At 45.4% G+C, this 19,172-nt stretch overlaps 1 protein-coding gene across 11 annotated transcripts in view; it reads right to left on the bottom strand.

The window, feature by feature from the left end:
- Gemin5 (gem nuclear organelle associated protein 5) overlaps window positions 1-16,944 on the bottom strand; it is a 50,437-nt gene extending 33,493 nt beyond the window's left edge. For 6 of the 11 annotated variants that reach the window (XM_021175736.2, XM_021175737.2, XM_029483775.2 and 3 more), the window contains exons 1-9: window positions 16,706-16,944; window positions 15,728-15,888; window positions 14,491-14,672; window positions 12,851-13,002; window positions 12,382-12,501; window positions 9,208-9,340; window positions 4,907-5,072; window positions 3,622-3,834; window positions 3,017-3,102 (exon numbers count right to left, since the gene is read on the bottom strand). In XM_021175736.2, the coding sequence (XP_021031395.1) occupies window positions 3,017-3,102; window positions 3,622-3,834; window positions 4,907-5,072; window positions 9,208-9,340; window positions 12,382-12,501; window positions 12,851-13,002; window positions 14,491-14,672; window positions 15,728-15,888; window positions 16,706-16,871 (1,379 nt within the window). In that variant the 5' untranslated portion in view covers window positions 16,872-16,944. Of the gene's footprint in view, window positions 1-3,016; window positions 3,103-3,621; window positions 3,835-4,906; window positions 5,073-9,207; window positions 9,341-12,381; window positions 12,502-12,850; window positions 13,003-14,490; window positions 14,673-15,727; window positions 15,889-16,705 lie in introns of those variants that run through there. The other 5 variants (XM_029483779.2, XM_029483777.2, XM_029483783.2 and 2 more) reach the window with 2 other exon arrangements.
- Window positions 16,945-19,172: the final 2,228 nt, after the last annotated feature.

Below are 19,172 nucleotides of genomic sequence, written 5' to 3'. Positions count from 1 at the left end.
ACCCCTCCCTCTTTCTGAGACAAGGTCTCGCTATGTAGATCTGGCTATCCTGGAAGTCACAGAGGTCCACTTGCCTGTCTCCTGAATGCTGGGATTAGAGGTATGTACCACCAAGCCAATAGCCAGCATTACACTGCATAAAACCTGAGGACGGACAGACAACTAGAGCTTTTTACTGTGTTTTAGGGGTGTCTTGCTCTTAGGGGGTGTCAAGGTGGATTGACTTCTTGGGGAAAGACAGCACTGTTGTGACTTTTAGTGTTGATCACAGTCTAGGTATGAATTTAGAACTCCAGAACTGTGGCTGACAGAGCTATGCTACTGACTGAAGTATTGGACATATTTAGAACATTCTGAGAAACTACTAATCTCTTTGGCTCAAAAAACCCAAAATAAACCATCCTGACCATCTAACAGTGACATCTTCCATCCTGACACATAACTTAACTAGGAGTAGGTTGACTAGTCAGCCTATGGGGTGATTTAGTCCTACTTAAATTAACACAATTTTGTTTAGTTACATATCCCTTTGAAATAGCTTTTAAGCAAAAGGGAGAAAATAGGTAAGCAGACGTAGGTTCTACACAAATACTTAAAGCATTGCATATAGACCTGAGGATTCGACTTGGATGATTAGCATCCATGAGGCCTTATGGTGGTCTGAATGAGAGTCCCATAGGTTACTATATTTGAATTCTATGTGGAACTATCTAGAGGCCTTGATGTAGGTGTGTCACTGGGGGTGAGGCTTTGAGGTTTCAAAAGCCAGCACCATACCCAGTCAGCTCTCTCTGCCTCATGCTTGTGGATCAAGATGTAAGCTCTCAGTTACTGTTCCAGGGCCATGCCTGACTGCCTGCTGTCATGCCAGTCATGAATTTACCCTCTGGAACTGTGAATCCCAAATTAAACTTTCTTTTGTAAGTTGCCGTGGTCATGTGTCATAAGACAAAGAAAAGAGACAGAGGTATGGCAGAGGTAGGGAGGACATGCAAAAAGGGCAGCCCTGCAATAGAAATGGCTCTCATATCCTTTTCATAAGGGGACAGCAGGTCAGGCTTTGCAGCCATGTGGTCTGCCAATCATCCAGGGTGTTGCAGTGGTGTGGAAGCAGTGAGCAGGATGCAGTCAGTGAGCACAGATGAGTTCCTACAAGTTTTTATTTACACACTGAGGTCTGCATCCTGCTTCTTCCTATGCCATGGATACTAAATCCATCCCACTTCCACTTTTAAAAAGGGGCAACCTGAGCCCTGAGCATATTGCTCTTGTGATGTGAAACGTCGCCAGTATAAACGAAGACCTGTATTTCTAAATGCATGTAATTTCAACTACTTTCAGCCATGGTGGCAAGGGGCTGCCATGCTAAGCAAGCAAGTCTAACCTGTAACCCGGGCAGCTCCGTCCAGTACAACCCCAAATATAACCTACAACTCATTAGACGCCACAGTCAAAAAAGATCAAAAGAGACCAGACACGATCCCTATGAGTTCAGCCAGGGATACCTAGTAAGATGCTACTTCAAAAAGAAAAAGAATTTGGGAGGCAGAGGCAGGCAGATCTCTGTGAGTTCAAGACCAGCCTGGGCAGAGTGAGTTCTAAAACAACCAGGGCTACACAGGGAAACTCTCTCCAAAAATCAAAAATCACAGAAAAAAGTGGTATTTGACTTAGTATACATCAACTCACTAAAGTAAAAACATATATAAGGTGATGCATGCCTGTAACCCTAGCACTTGAAGAGTGGAGGCAGAAGGCTCAGAAGGCCCAGTCTCTGCTACAGAGTTAGGTCAAGACAAGCTTGGATGAGACCTTGTTTCAAGGCAAAATAACTCTAAGATTCCTTATAAGCCATTTCCTTTTTTATTTTATTTTATTTTATTTTATTTTAATTTTAGGTACATGGGTATTTTACATCCATGTACATTTGTATACCAAATGTGTGCCTGGTGCCCATGGAGGTCAGAAGAGGGCATCAGATCCTCTGGAAAGATCTAGACAGCAATAGCCACCATGTGGGTGCAGAGACTAGAGCCTGGGTCCTCTGGAAGAGCAGCCAGTGCTCTTAACTCCTAAGCCATCTCCCTAGCCCTGTTTTATACTCTTCATAAACACTAAGACATTCCACGACATATATAGCATATCACACTTGAGCTCAGGGCTCTTCCACAATTCAGCAGCCAGGCTCCTGTGCTAAAAGGATTACAGAGAGATGAGGCACCTTGCTCAGTAACTTGCAGGCAGTAGAAAAACTGGCATCAGGAGAGGCATTCCAGGCCAAAAGTGAACAGTTAGACAGGTATAAGATGAGGTTTAGAAAACGCATTAGGATTTGGAAATGCACAACACCCACCTGCCTCAACCTCATCTTCACACTGCCCAAGCTTGATTTTGTATTTTTTGGTGTATGCACATACTCTACCAGTCAACTTTATCCTTAGCCCTACATCTGAGTCACTTGAGATCTCAACAACCACAGATAAAACAGAAAAGGCACAGGTCTGTTTCTACATTAGTCCTTCACTGGAAACTTCTATATAAAAATCCACTGGTTTATCTCAGGCAGGCCACACAGTCATCCATCACCTGAAAAACTAATTCATATTCTCTCTCTCTCTCTCTCTCTCTCTCTCTCTCTCTCACATTCTCTCTCTTTCTCTCCTTTCTTTCCTTTCCTCCCTCCCTCCCTTCTTATATAGACAGGATCTCTTGTGTAGACCAGGCTGGCCATACCTCATCTGCCTTTATCTCCTAAAAGCTGGAATCACAGATGAGCCCCTGTCTCCCAGTTTATGAGGTCTTGGATATTAAACCAAGGACTTTATACATGCCAGTCAAGGTCTCTAACCACTGAGCTGCTTCTTTAGTGCCTCCAAAAGTTTTTAAACAAAATTCTGAGTTCTGAACCTCAGTATGAGAGCCAAGACTTTACTCTAGAATCACTTGATTGTGTGCCAGGTTTGTGATCTCTGAGTTAAATCTGGTCACTAAGCTGAGGGAGTGTCACCGTACTTACTTGTTGGAGCAGGTGTCATACAATCCCACTTTTCCGTCATCGGTCCCGAAGGCTAAGCAGCCTTCCTTGTTTGGGTGCCAGCATAGCTACAAGAGAAGTTTCCAGATGAGAGTACATCAAGCACAAAAGGAGTTGTGTGCAGCCCTCACTGCTCCATGGGAAATGTTCTTGCTTTCCACTTAACTCTCAGTGTTTAATAAGGAAAAGAAGGAGTAAGCAGAGTGTGGCCACTAGTAGCTAGCTCAGCAGGTAAAAGTACTTGCCTCCAAGCCTTCTACCTCCTAAGACCTAAGAACTAGCCTCCCCTGATAGACAGACAGACAGACAGACACACAAATGCAGCAAGGAAAAGAGAAACCAAGTTAAAATCACTGTATTCTCATAGTTCAACACACACACACACACACACACCTGGCTGATCCCACATACCTCACACATTTAAGTCAAGTGCATAGCACTCTGTGAAGAAAAATTCTAGAACAGTTAGAGCTTTGACAATGAGAAGTTCATCCTTCTTGTTTAAACATCCACTGGTTTCCAGGAGAACTCACACAAGTGGGCAGTGTCTAAGAAGAATCTGAACAATCTCCCAGAAGCACCCTTACCGCTGTGACCTTGGACTTGACTCCTTGCCAGAAGTTTTTCACGTCATAGTTGTTCTTTATGGAGAGTGTATTCCACACCCGGATCATGCCGTCCCCAACACCTATGGCCAGGGAGCCCACGTCCACAGGAGAAAAGGCCAGGCTGTAGGCAAAACCTCCAAGAGAAGGCAATGTCCAGCAACACTCCAGGGTGGCCATGTCCCAACATTTTACCTAAGGAAAGTAAAGATTAAAAAAAGCAAAGAAAATGGGATTAGGAATTATTTCTTTTCTTTCTTTTTTTTTTTTAAGATTTATTTATTTATTTATTTATTTAAGTACACTGTAGCTGTCTTCAGACACTCCAGAAGAGGGCGCCAGATCTCGTTACGGATGGTTGTGAGCCACCATGTGGTTGCTGGGATTTGAACTCTGGACCTTCAGAAGAGCAGTCGGGTGCTCTTACCCACTGAGCCATCTCACCAGCCCAGGAATTATTTCTTTTTGTTTGTTTGTTTGTAGACAGGGTTTATCTGTGTAGCCTTGGCTGTCCTTGAACTTGGGAGTCCACCTGTCTCTGCCTCCCAAGTGCTGGGATCAAAGGTTCAGGACATCACTGCCCAGCTAGAATTAAGTATTTCAAATGGGATTTAACTTAACAATTCTTTTAGAGGGAACTGGAAGAAGCTTCTCTTGTGAGGAAAGAAATCTGCACTGTCTCAAAAAGTGATCTGGGAGCACATTTACTTCCAGGAATGTTTAATAAATTCAGCGTCCTGCTTAGCCAATCAGTGCTACAGAGTTCAGGCTTGCCATGTCCCCGAGTCATAGCACATCTAACTACCTCTTACAACTCTGAAGTATACACATGGCCTCCACAAGGAATAGCAAGAATTGCTGCCTGACAAGCCATGGACTTCACGGCCCAGGGTGCAGGAGAAAACTGAAGCCCTGTATCAGGGGCTCCGGCCACAGCTCAGTTGGCAGAGCACCTGCTTACCACGCACCATGGCTTCAATCCCCAGGACCGTGTAAACCACATCTAGCGGCTCGCATCTGTAACTTCACCACGTGGAAGGTGAATGTAAAAGGGTCAAAAGTTCAAGATAAAGGGGAATTCAAAGCCAGACTAAGTTAGAGACCTGTCCCCAAAAGTGTCTCCTTTGACAGCCCCGCTGAGCCCCTTCTTGGTGCACTTGCTAACAGGGGCCTGAACTGGAAGGCAGAGATGTGTATGAGGACAGACAGCTTCTAGCCTGACTGTGACACACCACTTCTCTGGACAAAGCTAGGAACCAGTTCTTACATCTCTATCCATGGATGTGGACAGTAGCAGCTGCTTGCCATCTTCAGTCTTCAGAGAACACAGATTGAAGACAATTCTGGAATGATTGTGCCCTTCTGCTGAGGTGCTGAAGAGCGTGTACTTCCGCCTCCATGACTGGGTGAGGTCCCATAGCAGCAGCTCACCTCTGAAACAACAGAGCACAGCTCTTACCAGCTAGTCAGGCTGCAGCAGAAGAAGGTGCTGAATGCTCCCCCGGAAACCTAAAAGTCCAAAAGGTTAGCAGGGTCAAGAGAGAAACTAAATCCTCCTCTTAGCACCAGAGGCTCATAGACAGAAAGCAGAATGCCACATCACTCTCACGTGGAGACCAGAATCTGCCACAGGGATCTAACAGTGGGCCTATCAGTTTCTGACAGAATTTACAATCACCTTAAACTGTTGGTCTCAACTGCTGGGCTGGTCCTGCCTTGGGCCTGCAGCATGCCCCCTTCCTTGATAGACACACTCTGTGCCTCAATAGGAATTTTTTTTTTTTTTTGGCCAGGTGGTGGTGGCATATGCCTTTAATCCCAGCTAATCCCAGAACTGGGGAAGAAGAGGCAAGTGGATCTCTGTGAATTGAGGCCAGCCTGGACTACAGAGCAAGTTCCAGGGATACAAAGAAAACCTGTCCTGAAAAACCAACCACCACCACTACACCCAGAAAAATGTATGTGAGCTAAGCATGGAGGTGTGAACTAAGCTCTTGGGAAGGCTGAGGCAGAAGGATTATACTTTCAAGCAGAACTCTACTACCAAGTGAGAGCCCCCTCCTGCAAATTAAACCACATGTGGTGGTGCACACCCTTGATGACAGCACTTGGAAGGCAGATGCAGGTGGATTTCTGTGAGTCTGAGACCATCCTGATCTATATAGTTCCAGGATAACCACAACTATATAGTGATGTACTTTTCCAACAAACACACACATAAACAAAGGGGCTGGTGGTGTGGCTTGGTGGGTAAAGCATTTGCCTCCAAGCCTAAGCTGAGTCCTATCTCTGGAATCCACATGACAGAAATAGAGAACCAACCCCCTCAGCTTCACACACATGCCATGGTATACATGTGCAAACAAATACAATAAACAAACAAACAAAATAAATAAGTCTTTCAAAAAAGATTTTTAAAAATTGTATTGGCATGCTCTGCCTCTACATATGTCTATGTGAGGATGCTGTATCCCCTGGAACTGGAATTACTGACAGTTACAAACTTCTATGTGGTTGCTGGGATTGAACCTCGGTCCTTTGGAAGAGCAGCCAGTGCTCTTAACTGCTGAGCCATTTCTCCAGCCTCATCTTTGAAAAATTTTAAAACAAAGCAAAGAAACTGCAACACACGCCACTTTTACTTTTTGTTTATAGGAAGGGAAAGGCTGTGCTTCCTCTGGAAGGGAGCAGAGGGAAGGAGACTTGTGTGCTTGTATTCCTGAGACTTCACTGTACAGGGCACCTTTTGAATTTTTTTTTCTTTTTTGTTTTTTTTTTGAGAGAGGGTTTCTCTGTGTAGCCCTGGCTATCATGGAACTCACTCTGTAGACCAGGCTGGCCTCGAACTCAGAAATCTGCCTGCCTCTGCTTCCCAAGTGCTGGGATTAAAGGCATGTGCCACCACCGCCCGGCTGAAAAATGCTGATCTTCTAGAGGACTGGGGTTCAGTTCTCAGTACCCACATAACCAGTGCTTCATAACCACCTATAACTCCAGTACCAGGGGATTTGACCCAGTCACAAAGACAAACATGCAATTCAGGAAAAACACCAATGGACATAAAACTAAATTTAAAATAGTTTTTTTGAGATGAGAGTCTTGGGATATATACCAGGCTGGCTTGGAACTCACTATGTTGCCCAGGCTAGCCTCAAGATCCTCCTGCCTCAGCCTCTGGAGGACTGGTTATTTTAGGCACGAGCTACCATATCCATGAACTATCTTTCAAATACATTTCTCTTCATATTTAGCTTTAATTTATAAAACTCACCCAAAATTTGCAAAGTTCAAGATTTATCTTTTTTGAGGTAGAAGTGGTCAGGAAGGGATGTGGCTAACACCCTGGGCAATTTGTATGTGTTTTTCTGTATCGTCTTATTTAAAAAACAGGGAACTGGCCCGTGAAATTCTCAATGTCTCTGGCAACCAGGGCAGCTTGACATTGTGGTATACATATTTAGTCTTTGCTCTTTTCTGGCATGTCTCTGCAGCAGTATCTTTTTGCATGTTAAGCTGGTAGGTGCAGTCTCTAGGTAGTTTCAAAATGTGGGCTAGTCACTCAGCCGACCCAGGCAGGAAGGGGTGTGACTTAGGGTCCCAGTTCTTAGAGAAAGGGGAGTGGTCAAGATGAGCTGGTCACCGATGGCCACAGATGTCATCAATCACATGTCTGTAATGATGATCTCATAAAACCTAAAGAGGGGACAGTGCATCTCAACTGTACCCTTGAATGCCCTTGTTTATAGGTGAGGCTTATGAGTGGCTCATGCCAGTGAACTGGACCAGAGGATGAGGTTGTAGAAATCTTGGTTTACAGAGCAGCTCAAGTTAAACCACCTTAGATTTTCAACAAGCATGTGTAAGGGTGGTAGTGGGGGAGGGGGCTTTGCATAGCCTATAAAGATGCCTGAGGAGTCATTCTTGTTAGTAAACAGCACAGGCCTCGTGAATTTTCCCATCTATCATTTATCATGGTAAGATGGCTGGGCAAAGTGAGGCGCTTGAGAGGCTGAGGCAGGAGGATCCTGAGTTCTAGGCCCATCTGTGCCATAACTGAGGCTCTGTCTGAAAGGGAGAAAGAAAGAAAGAAAGAAAGAAAGAAAGAAAGAAAGAAAGAAAGAAAGAAAGAAAGAAAGGAAGGAAGGAAGGAAGGAAGGAAGGAAGGAAGGAAGAAAGAAAGAAAGAAAGAAAGAAAGAAAGAAAGAAAGAAAGAAAGAAAGAAAGAGAGAGAGGGGCTGGCGAGATGGCTCAGTGGTTAAGAGCGCCGACTGCTTTTCCGAAGGTCCCGAGTTCAAATCCCAGCACCCACATGGTGACTCACAACCATCCGTAATGAAATCTGATGCCCTCTTCTGGAGTATCTGAGGACAGCTACAGTGTACTTACATATAAATAAATAAATCGTTAAAACAAACAAACAAAAAAATTTGTTCAACTTTAAAAAAAAAAAATCAAAAAAAAAAAAAAAAGAAAGAGAGAGAGAGAGAGAGAGAGAGAGAGAGAGAGAAAGACTCAGCTATTAAAAACAATGAATTTATGAAATTCGTAGGCAAATGATGGATCTGGAGGGCATCATCCTGAGTGAGGTAACCCAATCACAAAAGAACACACATGATATGTACTCACTGATAAGTGGATATTGGCCCAGAAGCTTGGAATACCCAAGATACAATTCACAAACGACATGAAACTCAAGAAGAAGGAAGACCATAGTGTGGATACTTCTATCCATTTTAGAAGGGGGAAACAAAACACCCATGGAAGGAGTTACAGAGACAAAGTGTGGAGTAGAGACTGAAGAAATGACCATCCAGAGACTGACTCACCTGGGGATCCATTCCTTTTAGAATTTCCAAACCCAGACACTGTTGTGGATGCCAACAAGTGCTTGCTGACAGGAGCCTGATATATCGGTCTCCTGAGAGGCTCTGCTAGTGCCTCACAAATACAGAAGTGGATGCTCACAGCTATCCATTGGACTGAGCATAGGGTCCCCAATGAAGGAGCTAGAGAAAGGATCCAGGGAGCTGAAGGAGTTTGCAGCCCCATAGGAGGAACAACAATATGAACTAGCCAGTAACCCCCCCTGCCCCCAAAGAGCTTCCTGGGACTAAACCACCAACCAAAGAGCACACAATGGTAGGACTCATGGCTCCAGCTGCATATGCAGCAGAGGATGGCCTAGTCAGACATCAATGGGAGGAAAGGCCCTTTGACCTATGAAGGCTCTATGCCCCAGTGTAAGGGAATGCCAGGGCCAGGAAGCAGAAGTGGGTGGGTTGGGTAGCAGTGAGCAGGGGGAGGGAGGAGGGGATGGGGGTTTTCATAGGGGAAAACGGGAAAGGGGATAACAATTGAACTGTAAATAAAGAAAATATAAAAAAAAGACATTATGAAGAATTAAAAGAAAGGAAGGAAGGAAGGAAGGAAGGAAGAAAGAAAGAAAGAAAGAATAACAATGATAACATAAATCTTGGTTATTTCTGTATTTTCTGAACACACAAGCCTAGAATTTTGGATCTCAACAGGAAAACAGTATTTATGAAAGAGTATGACCCCAACACTTACCCAAAACAACTGGATACCAGCTGTGTTGGTTGGTTCTTAGGCCAATGAAGTGTCAACCAAAGCCGTTCTTTAACTGTTGGGTCCACACCCCCACTTCTTCTCTTCAGGAAGGGCAATTTCAAAACCATTACACCTGTAGATTAGAGGAAAGTCGATCTGCTCTCAGAACAGGGAAATAGTAGCGTGCCCCTCCCAGCAACCCTCAATTCTATGGTTTACAAACTGTTTGGCTAATTAACAGTAAAATCTTGGGGGCTAGAGTGATGAAACTGCTTGCCATGCAAGCATGCACACCTCAGCTTAGGCCCCTAGCACCCACTGAAAAAGAAGCAGCAGCCTGGTGCAGTGGGGTACACCTATCACCTCATTACAGACACAGGCAGATCCCTGGAGCTGCTGACCAGTTGCTGATCTAGCCTCATCTCTGAGCAGCAAGTTCAGTTAAGACCTGTCTCACAAGACAAGGCTGAGAGAAAAAACAAACATGAAGAACCAAGGAAGACATGCAACATCACCTCTACATACATGTGCACACACAAGAAAGAACATGTCGGCAGAGGCAGGCGGATTTCTGAGTTCGAGGACAGCCTGGTCTACAAAGTGAGTGCCAGGACAGCCAGGACCACACAGAGAAACCCTTTGAAACTTGAAAAGTTGTACCTTTATCTGGGACAGGCTTAGGAGACAGATCAGCCCGTAAAATGCTTGCCTTGCAAGCATTAAGATTTGAGTTTGATCCTCAAAACCCATATTCAAAACCAGGCACAGTAAAAAAAAAAAAATGCTTGTCCAGCTGCGAGGGTGGCGAAACAGGGTTCCCAGCTTAGCTGGCTTGTCAAGTTCCAAATCTTGTCTGTAAATGGTGCCTAAGTAATGTCACCAAAGGTTATTTGGCCTGCAAAGGTTGTTTGTGCATGAACATGCACACATGCTAGTATCTTTGTGTGGGGATTGAGTTCCTAATTAGAATGAGAACCTAACCTGAGACTTTTCAATAACTCCAGGATAGTGGAATTCTCCTAGTTAACTCTTATTCCTAGTTCAGTGGTTCTCAATCTTCCTAGTGCTGCAACTCTTTAATATAGTTCCTCATGTCATGACTCATAACCATAAAATTATTTTGTTGCTACTTCATAACTGCTATTTTGCAGTTATAAACCATAATGTAAATAACTGTTGTGTAGGACATCTGATATGAAACCCCTGTGAAACCTTCACCAGCACTGACCCAATCATCTGTACTGGCCATCAGAACCACAAGCACAGCTTTAAAAACATACATGCCAGTAGTGTATGGTGGAGCACACCTTTAATTCCAGCACTCAGGAGGCAGATTCAGGAACATCTGATCTACAAAACAAGTTCCAGGACAGCCAAGACTTCACAGAGAAACCCTGTCTCAAACAAAACAAACCAACACATACACGCCAGGGTCCAAGTTCAGAGATGTGATTCGGGAGACTCCAAGTGGAGTACAGAGACCCCTCAGTACTCTCAGTACTGTCCAGCAGGTCTGCTGTACAAGAACACAAGACTACTGTGGACAGCTATTGTGTTCACGGGTTCTCAGGCAGGTGTCTTGTGGGGGAAGAGGGATGTTTAGCCTAATTTGAACCAAGTGATGGGCCTGGCGAGATGGCTCTAGACAAAGTGCTTGCCACACAGATGAGTCTGATCCCCAGAACTCACATAAGGGTGATGTGTGCCTTCATGCACACAAAGTCCCTACCTCACAGTGCTAAATAAAAATTTGAAGACAATGTAACATAGCCAGTTTGTTCATGGGCTCAGTGCGCACACTGAGTCTGTATCACCGTTTTTCCTTTTTTTTTTTGGTTTTTCAAGACAGGGTTTCTCTGTGTAGCCCTGGCTGTCCTGGCACTCACTTCGTAGACCAGGCTGGCCTCAAACTCAGAAATCCGCCTGCCTCTGCCTCCCGAGTGCTGGGATTAAAGGCATGCGCCACCACACCCGGCTTGTTTTTCCATTCTTAACACTCAAGGAAAGCTCATTATTCGTATTCTTACAGTAAAGATCTTGCTCTCACGTGATCTCTGTGAGTTTGAGGCCAGCTTGGTCTATCTACATAGCAAGATCTAGGACAGCCTTACTCTGCACGCCAGGCAGGGAAGGCTCTTTCAGCAAAGCCGGGGTTCTTGCCCTCTAGAAGGCACCAGAAAACAGACACAAAGGCCAGGTGTCCAGAACAGAGAGGTCTAAACAGGTTATAAGGGACAGCAACTTTCTGGCAAGCAAGATTTTAGCTAGATGATATTCTTGAAACGAGATGAAACAAAACAAACAGATAATTCTACTGCAACAGTACAGAATTTGCCACTGAAGAGACACTGTGACAAAACAGGAAACTTGGAAAGACAACCTCAGTGAGGGATTATCTAGATTAGTTTGGCCTCTGAGTATGACTGTGGGTGACTGTCAATTTGTAAAGAGGGTCCAGCCCACTATGGGATGTATCATTTCTTGTGTAGGCAGTCCCAGGCTATCCAAAAAAAGCCAGCTGAGCCAGGGAGTAAGGCAGCACATGGCATTCCTCCATTGGACGGTTTCTGCATCAAGGTCCCACCTTGACTTCCCTCAGTGACAGACTGTAATTTAGAAGCTGAAACAACACCCCCACCCCCAAGTTTCTTTTGGTCTGTGTTTTATCAGAGCAGCAGAAAGGAGCTGGAGCACAGCCTGCAGATGGGTGGTGCTGTTCATTCGGGGGTTTAGGTCCTGAGCTGCTAAGCGTAGAGAAAGCTGAGCAGAGGTGGGCAGCAATCCTCTCCTCTCTGCTCCTCACTGTGGAAGAGACAGCCCGATTCATTCTGACTCCTCTGAAGAATGGGTTGCAGAGCAGTGGAAGAAAACAGCTCACCAGTTAGGAGGACTTGTTGCTCTCTAGCACCAACATGGTGACCAAGAACAGTTTATAACTCCAGCTCCTAGAGAAGCCAGTGCCTTTTTCTGGCCTCCCTGAGCACACACATAGCACACAGACATATGTCTATGCAAAAACATGTATACACATAAAAGCAAATCAATTCTTAAAAAAAAGTAATAAAATGATGGACCAGAACCTATAACTAACCTGCAATCACTCTTAGTCCCTCCAAGTTGTGTTACCATAGCAACAGAAAAGAAAGCAGGATAACCTCTAGGCATCAACCTTACCCCGGCCTCGGGAACAGCTCCAGATTCGAATGGTCTGATCTTTGCTTCCTGTGGCTAAGTAGCAGCCTTTTGTGATGGGGGTTTCTGCTATAAGCTTCCCATTGGGAATGTCAGGTTCTTCTAGGAAAGAGATAGAGATTTTATTTTTTAAAGATATATATATATATATGAATGCTCTGTCTTCATGCACACTAGAAGAGGGGATCAGACCCCTTAACAGATGGCTGTGCACCACCACGTGGCTGCTGGGAATTGAACTCAGGACCTCTGGAAGAGCAGCTAGTAACTGCTTATTTTTAATTTACACGAACATGCACTTGTGGTTACAAAGTAACTCTGCAAAGTCAGCTCCTCCCCGTTTCCTAGTTTGCTCTGTGAGGCTCAGGGTCTAAGTATAATTCAGAAGCTGCAACTCAACACTTAGTTCTTTAGGTCTGGAAAGAGCAGAGCTCTCCTTCCATCATCTTACCCAAGTTTTCCTCTTGGTTGATGGATAAGCAGTCTTCACCAGGCAGAGGACACCAGGCTATGGAGTGGATTTCATCATCGTGGCCTCGAAGTCTGTGAATAACTTCTCCCTTTTTACTGATGTCAATGATAACCACTATGCCATCTTTGTAGCTGAAAAATAAGTTAGAAACATTTCAGGAACCTGTAGATTGACACTGCCAAGCCTCTCACCTGTCTGAGTTCTAACCCAAGCAGCACAGTATCATAGAACTTTCTTTTTTCTTTTCTGCCTGTTTAGATACCAGGTCAAATCCCACATATGCTTACCCTGAGACTCTAGACTACTCTTTCTCTGGAGACTCCCTTTCCACCACGCCCCACCTCTTTTTACAGCTGTTTACAGACTTCCAAGGCAGACCCTAACTCAAAAGACAAGGCTTTCCTCCTCTTCTCTACCCACTCCTCCCAGTACCCACTAAGTTTACAGCTTGTCTGCATTGCTGCTGCCCTGAAAGGGGAAAAGATTTTAGCAATGAAAACAGTTAACTGATAAACTTTTTTTGCGACAGCTTTACACATCACAGATTGGCCGCACACCTACTATGCACCAAGAGTGATAATGAACTTCATTCACCTCCCAAGGGCTGAGATCACAGCATGAACCAACATATTTGCTTTATACAGTACCTGGGACTGAGTGCAGGCCTTTGTATGTGCTAGAGAAGCCCTCTGCCGGAGGAGCCACATCCTTAGCTCCACAAATGATACTGCTTTCCAACTACGAACTTAACAAGAACCGTTAAACTGTACCTAAGTGTCAATCTATGAATTCAGCAGAAACCCATAGATTCTAATAGCTTTTTAAAAAGTGAATTATTTTGCACACGTTAAAAAGTATCTATTGGGAGCTAGAGAGACAGTTCAGCCCTTAAGAGCCCTAGCTGCTCTTCTAGAGGAACCAAAGTCCCAGTATTCACAAGGTGGCTCACAACCATCTGTCACTCCAGTCCCTGAGGATCTGGTGCCCTCTTCAGGTCTCCTAGGGCACTGCAAACACATGGTACACAAAACACATATGCAAGCAAAATAACTATACATGGTAAAAAGACAACCAACCAAAAAACCTTAAAGTATTTTATACTTAGCTTAAGAAAAATAGCTTATGTTTACTCCTACCAAATTTCTGCTTTGATTTCCTAGTGGTAGCCAATGTTTCTGAGTTATAATCTAGCACCTCTAGCCTTTCTTCATAAATGTTCCCAAGTCAGACACAAACTATTTTGTACATCCAAAGGCTTCATAAAGGGTATCATGAAGCTGGCTTTCTTTGTCCTATTTGTGAGGTACATAAAGCAGAGTCACCTGACACTCTACAGTTAACACCACATCCAAAGATAGTCTAAGTCAGACAAGAGAGAAAGAAGGCACTTCTAACTTTTGAAGGGTGGCTTGAAAATTTAGACATAAAGAAAGAAGAAAACACAGTGTCATAGAAATATGGGGAGCAGAGCAAAGTCTGGAACTAGAGCTCACAGGAACATATGACACCCTGGGCTGCTGTCTTCCTCTGAGGTCTGAGGCACACAGGCAAGAGGAAAGAAAAGCAGGATCATAGATTAAGCCAAACCACCAGCAGACAGCACAGTACTCGGTACTCACCCAATGGCTACCAGATTTTCGTGATGAGGTGAACACGTCAGACAGAATATGGTCCTGGGCTCTGTGAAGAGGTGCTGGCTGTCATTTCTGTTAAGCCAGTAACAGAAAACAACTCCTTTTTCATCCCCAGAGACTATTAAGTCCTTAACTGTCGGAGACCAATGCAGTGCTGATATTGTATGCTTCAAACAAAGCAGAGCCAGATGAGTCTCATTTGTCAGTGTCAGGCTGTAAACCAGCCTAATGCTACGCACATTACAGGTACTTAAGAAATATGCTATAGCTACCTGCATAACAATATATAAATCTAAAGTTAAAGCTTTTTATGTGGTTTTGAGACCAAAATATACTTTGTAATTTTGGCCTGGAACTCAAGGCAATCCTCTTGCCTGTCTCCTGAGTACTAGAATTCTAGAATTGCAGCTATGCACCACCATGCCTGGGGATACTGACCTGGACGTGCACAGACACACACACACACACACTTTTTACTCATGTGTGCAAAGCCACGTGTGTGTCTATGCAGGCCAGAAGAGGTGAATGGATTCCCTGGATCTGGAGCTGGTTATGAGCCAACCCACAAGGGTGATGGGAACCCAACTTGGGTTCTTTGGGACAGTAGGAGGCACTCTTAATGGATGAACCATCTCTCCAGCCCCTACATTTTCTATTTACTGTGTTGGGAGAGCATGTGCCACAGCCGAGCATGTGGAAGGCAGAAGGCTCTGTGGAGCCAATTCTCTCTTACTTTCATGGAGATTAAACTGCTCAACGGGCTGGAGAACAGCTCAGTGGTGACTTATCAAGAGGTCCCAGGTTCGATTCCCAGAGCTCTCACGGTAATTTTAAACGGTCTATAATGGGATCTGAATGCCCCCCTTTGGTGTGCAGACATACATTGGAAACATCTCATATATATATATGAGAATGACTATCTTTTTGCCTCCACTTTCCAAGTGCTATGATTACAGGTGTGCACCACCATGTCCATTTACGCAGTTCTGGGGACTGAGCCCAGGGCTTTGAGTATGCTAGCCAGGCTCTCTACCTAGCCAAGTTACAGCCGCTACCAGAAACTCTACTTTCTAAACAAAACATGCATCTTTAAAAAAAAAAAAAAAAAAAAAAAAGGACTTGAGAGACTTTCCAACATATCTAAGTAACCAACAAAAATGAGTAGCACTCCTCCATAAGGATGAGATGTTAAAACAATCTGAGGCCTCAGGATGCACATTACCTGATGGAGTGTGTGTTCTGTCACTACAGTCCTGGTCTCTACATCCCAAACCTTCACAGTCCCATCGTCTGAGCTGGTGGCACAGAGGTTGTATTGTCCAGGGTGATGAGAAAAAGTGAAACCAGATACTCTTTCAGTGTGTCCCACCAACTCTCCTACCACTGCAAGCAAAACCAGACTTGGTTAACTAAAGCACTATCCAGACAGTTAGACTGCATGTTGCTAGATAAACAACAAGCAGATAAACATTTAACACACATGGAACAGAAACATCTACAGACGAATGACAGGAACGCTGGGTGTCAGTGATGCCTGTACTTAGTTAGGGGCTTTCTTCGGGTTCATTTTCTTTCAATCTCAGTATTCTCATCTATAAAGCAATGCTCACGTCCTTTGTCGAGCCAGGTTTACAGGTTGAGGTCCAGTCCTGGCTCACCGGTGAACGTGAAAGCCATATTTACTTAATTTTGCCATAGGTCAAAAGGAATACAATAAGTTGGCATTTCTTAACGCAAGGAAAAAAAAAATCAATCCTTGGTTTGTATTTGTTTCGTTTTCTTTTGAGTTAGAATCTTGCTATGGAGCCATTGGTTGGCCTGGAACTCATTTTACATAGCCTAGGCTATGAACGCGCGGCAATCCTCCAGCCTCAGCCTCCCAAGTAGCTGGAAGTCAGACAGGCTTCATCGCCTCTGGCGCCAATTCAGACTCTCCCCACTCACCTTACAGACCTCAACGTCAAGTAATTGCCCAGCGGGAGCAGAGAAGGGAGAACAGCCCCCACCCCAGGGGGCGTACTAGGGGCCGGCAGGGCCTTGGCCAAGTAGGAAGGCCAGGAGCACCCTAAACGCCGGGTCTAGGCTGGGTCAGTCCCTCCAAGCGTGAGGGGCCACGTGCACGCGCCGCCGGACCCAGCGACTTACAGAACTCCCCCAAGAGGGCGGCAGGAAGGACTGCGCCGACCCGTGAGGGGCTCACCTCGAAACGGGGGCGCCCCTGGGCTCGCGCCCGCACCCGGGCCCACGCGGACGAGGAAGACGGAGGTCCGCGCAGCGAAGCCAAAGATGCCTCCGGGCGCCGCGTCGCTGCAGCGTGAGCAGTACCAGTTGGGGGACGGCGGCAGCGTCCGCGGCTCCGGCTTCATCTCCGCGGCTGCCCAAGCTCAGCGGAGGAGCTCCGGTACGGTGGTTCGCAACCGCGGCGTGGAGCGGGAGGGGGCGGGATCGAGTTAAACCCCGCCCCTGGAGGCGGGCGCTACGGAGCGCGTTGAGGCCCAACCCGCGCCTCTCGCTCCCGTGTGCCGCCTGGGACTAAATTCCAGGTCCTGAGGTTACGTATTTTCCTTAATTAAGGATTTAGACCTATGGAACCCGCCAACCAGCCACTGAGCACACACACACACACACACACGCGCGCGCGCGCACGCGATAAATAAATAATAAAGACCAACATGATGTGCAATACCCTGTTTCTACCAACCTCAAGGTTGACTAAGAGATGAGCTAATGCATTTGTGTTCATTTACCTCCATATATACCTGTATTTAACTAAAGCTCCTTATTTTGTCCAATCCAGCAAGGCAAGTATTATTAAGTGAGAAACATCTGGGACAGATTGGACAAGGCAGTTCAGTATCCCAATTAAGTTGTTTTGTTTTTGTTTTTTTTTTTTGGGGGGGGGGGCGAGTTTCGAGACAGGGTTTCTCTGTATAGCCCTGGCTATCCTGGAACTCACTTTGTAAACCAGGCTGGCCTCGAACTCAGAAATCTGCCTGCCTCTGCCTCTGCCTCCGCCTCCGGAGTGCTGGGATTAAAGGCGTGCGCCACCACGCCCGGCAAGTTTTTTTGTTTGTTTGTTTGTTTGTTTGTTTGTTTTTGAGACAGGGTTTCTCTGTATAGCCCTGACTGTCCTGGAACTCACTTTGTAGACCAGGCTGGCCTCGAACTAAAGAAATCCACCTGCCCCTGCCTCCCAAGTGCTGGGATTAAAGGCGTGCGCCACCACCGCCGGGCTTTGGATTTTTTTGTTTTTTGTTTTTAAAATGCTACATAGCAGCTTACTTTGCCAGTTTTTGGGAGGTGTTTTAAAGACAGTTGCAAGAGTGTATTTAGCTGAAATACTATAAGAATGAATCTGAGTTCTGGCTCAGCACTCAGGCAGGAGGATTGCCATGTGCTCCAAGCCAGGCAGCCTGGGCTATAGTGTGAGAGCCTGTCAATATAAATGAAATGAGTCAGGAAGCAGAAAGGACAGGAAGAGACTCTGTAGTTGGGGGGTATTCTGATTCCTGATTCCGGGCACTGGGGTATTCAAAGATGAAAGAGCAGAGGTTTGACATCCCGCCTCCTGCTTGATGGAGCGCCTATGCTGTGAGAACTGGTTAGTGGTGTGGAGGGAAAAAAGAAGTGGACTCTGCTTACAACTCAAACCCAAGCAACTTGCTCAGATTCGACTGCACTTCTGTACTGCTGTTAGCCCTTCCTGAATGTGGCATATGGAAACTTGCAATGGCTATCATTAATAGAGAGCCCTTACCTATGCTAGCATAGCCTAAGGGCACTAAATTCAGGGTTACCAGGCTCCACATTGATCACTAGTTTTGCCAGGAGCATACAAATGCATTAGCTCGTCTCTTAGTCTTTATTATTTATTTAGCGTGTGTGTGTGCGTGCTCATATTTCACAATGTGTGTATGGAGGTCAGAGGTCGATGAGTTGGTGCTCTCTTTCCATGATATGGGGCCTAGAGACTGACTGACTTCAGCTTGTCAGCTGGACCATCTCGATGACACCCCATCCCATTGGCCTTTTTTTTTTTTTTTTTTTTTTGAGACAGGATCTCATTATACAGCTCTGACTAGCCTGGCACTTGCTCTGTAGACCAGACTGTGTTGAGTTCACAGAGATCTACCTGCTTCTGCCCTCCTGAGTGCTAGGATTAAATGTGTGGGCCCCTATGCCAGGCAATTTGGTTTCTGAAAGAGTTTTCTCAGTAATGTTCACAAATTTGTGTAAGTAGAGTGATCTTTCCTTCCTCTTTCTTTTCCTTTGAGATAGAGTCTCACTGTGTAGTTCTGAGTGGCCTGGAATTTGCAGCCCAGGGTGACAATCAAACTGGTGGAGATCTTCCTGCTTCAGCCTCTCATACGCTGGGATTACAAGCATGTGGCGCTACGCCAGGCTCCTTTTCTCTGAGACAGAGCCCAGCTTGTGTATCACCGTGGTTCTTTAACACCAGTCTCCCACATGCTGATGTTACAGTCATTTTTAACAAGAACCCTGAGGCCCACTGAAGACAGAGTTTGATGAACCAGCCTGCCTCCATCTTAGGCTTAAAAGCTATCTTATAGTAGAGGCAAACTAGATTCATTCCTGTTTATGATTAAACCTCCCTTTCTCACTGATTGGGCTATGCCACACCTGTAATCTTAACTATACATGGTTCT

This window comes from Mus caroli, unplaced genomic scaffold (genome assembly GCF_978045245.1).
Source record: "Mus caroli unplaced genomic scaffold, Mus_caroli_1 scaffold_13, whole genome shotgun sequence".
NCBI lineage: Eukaryota > Metazoa > Chordata > Mammalia > Rodentia > Muridae > Mus > Mus caroli.
This window is presented reverse-complemented; position numbering and strand designations above follow the sequence as displayed.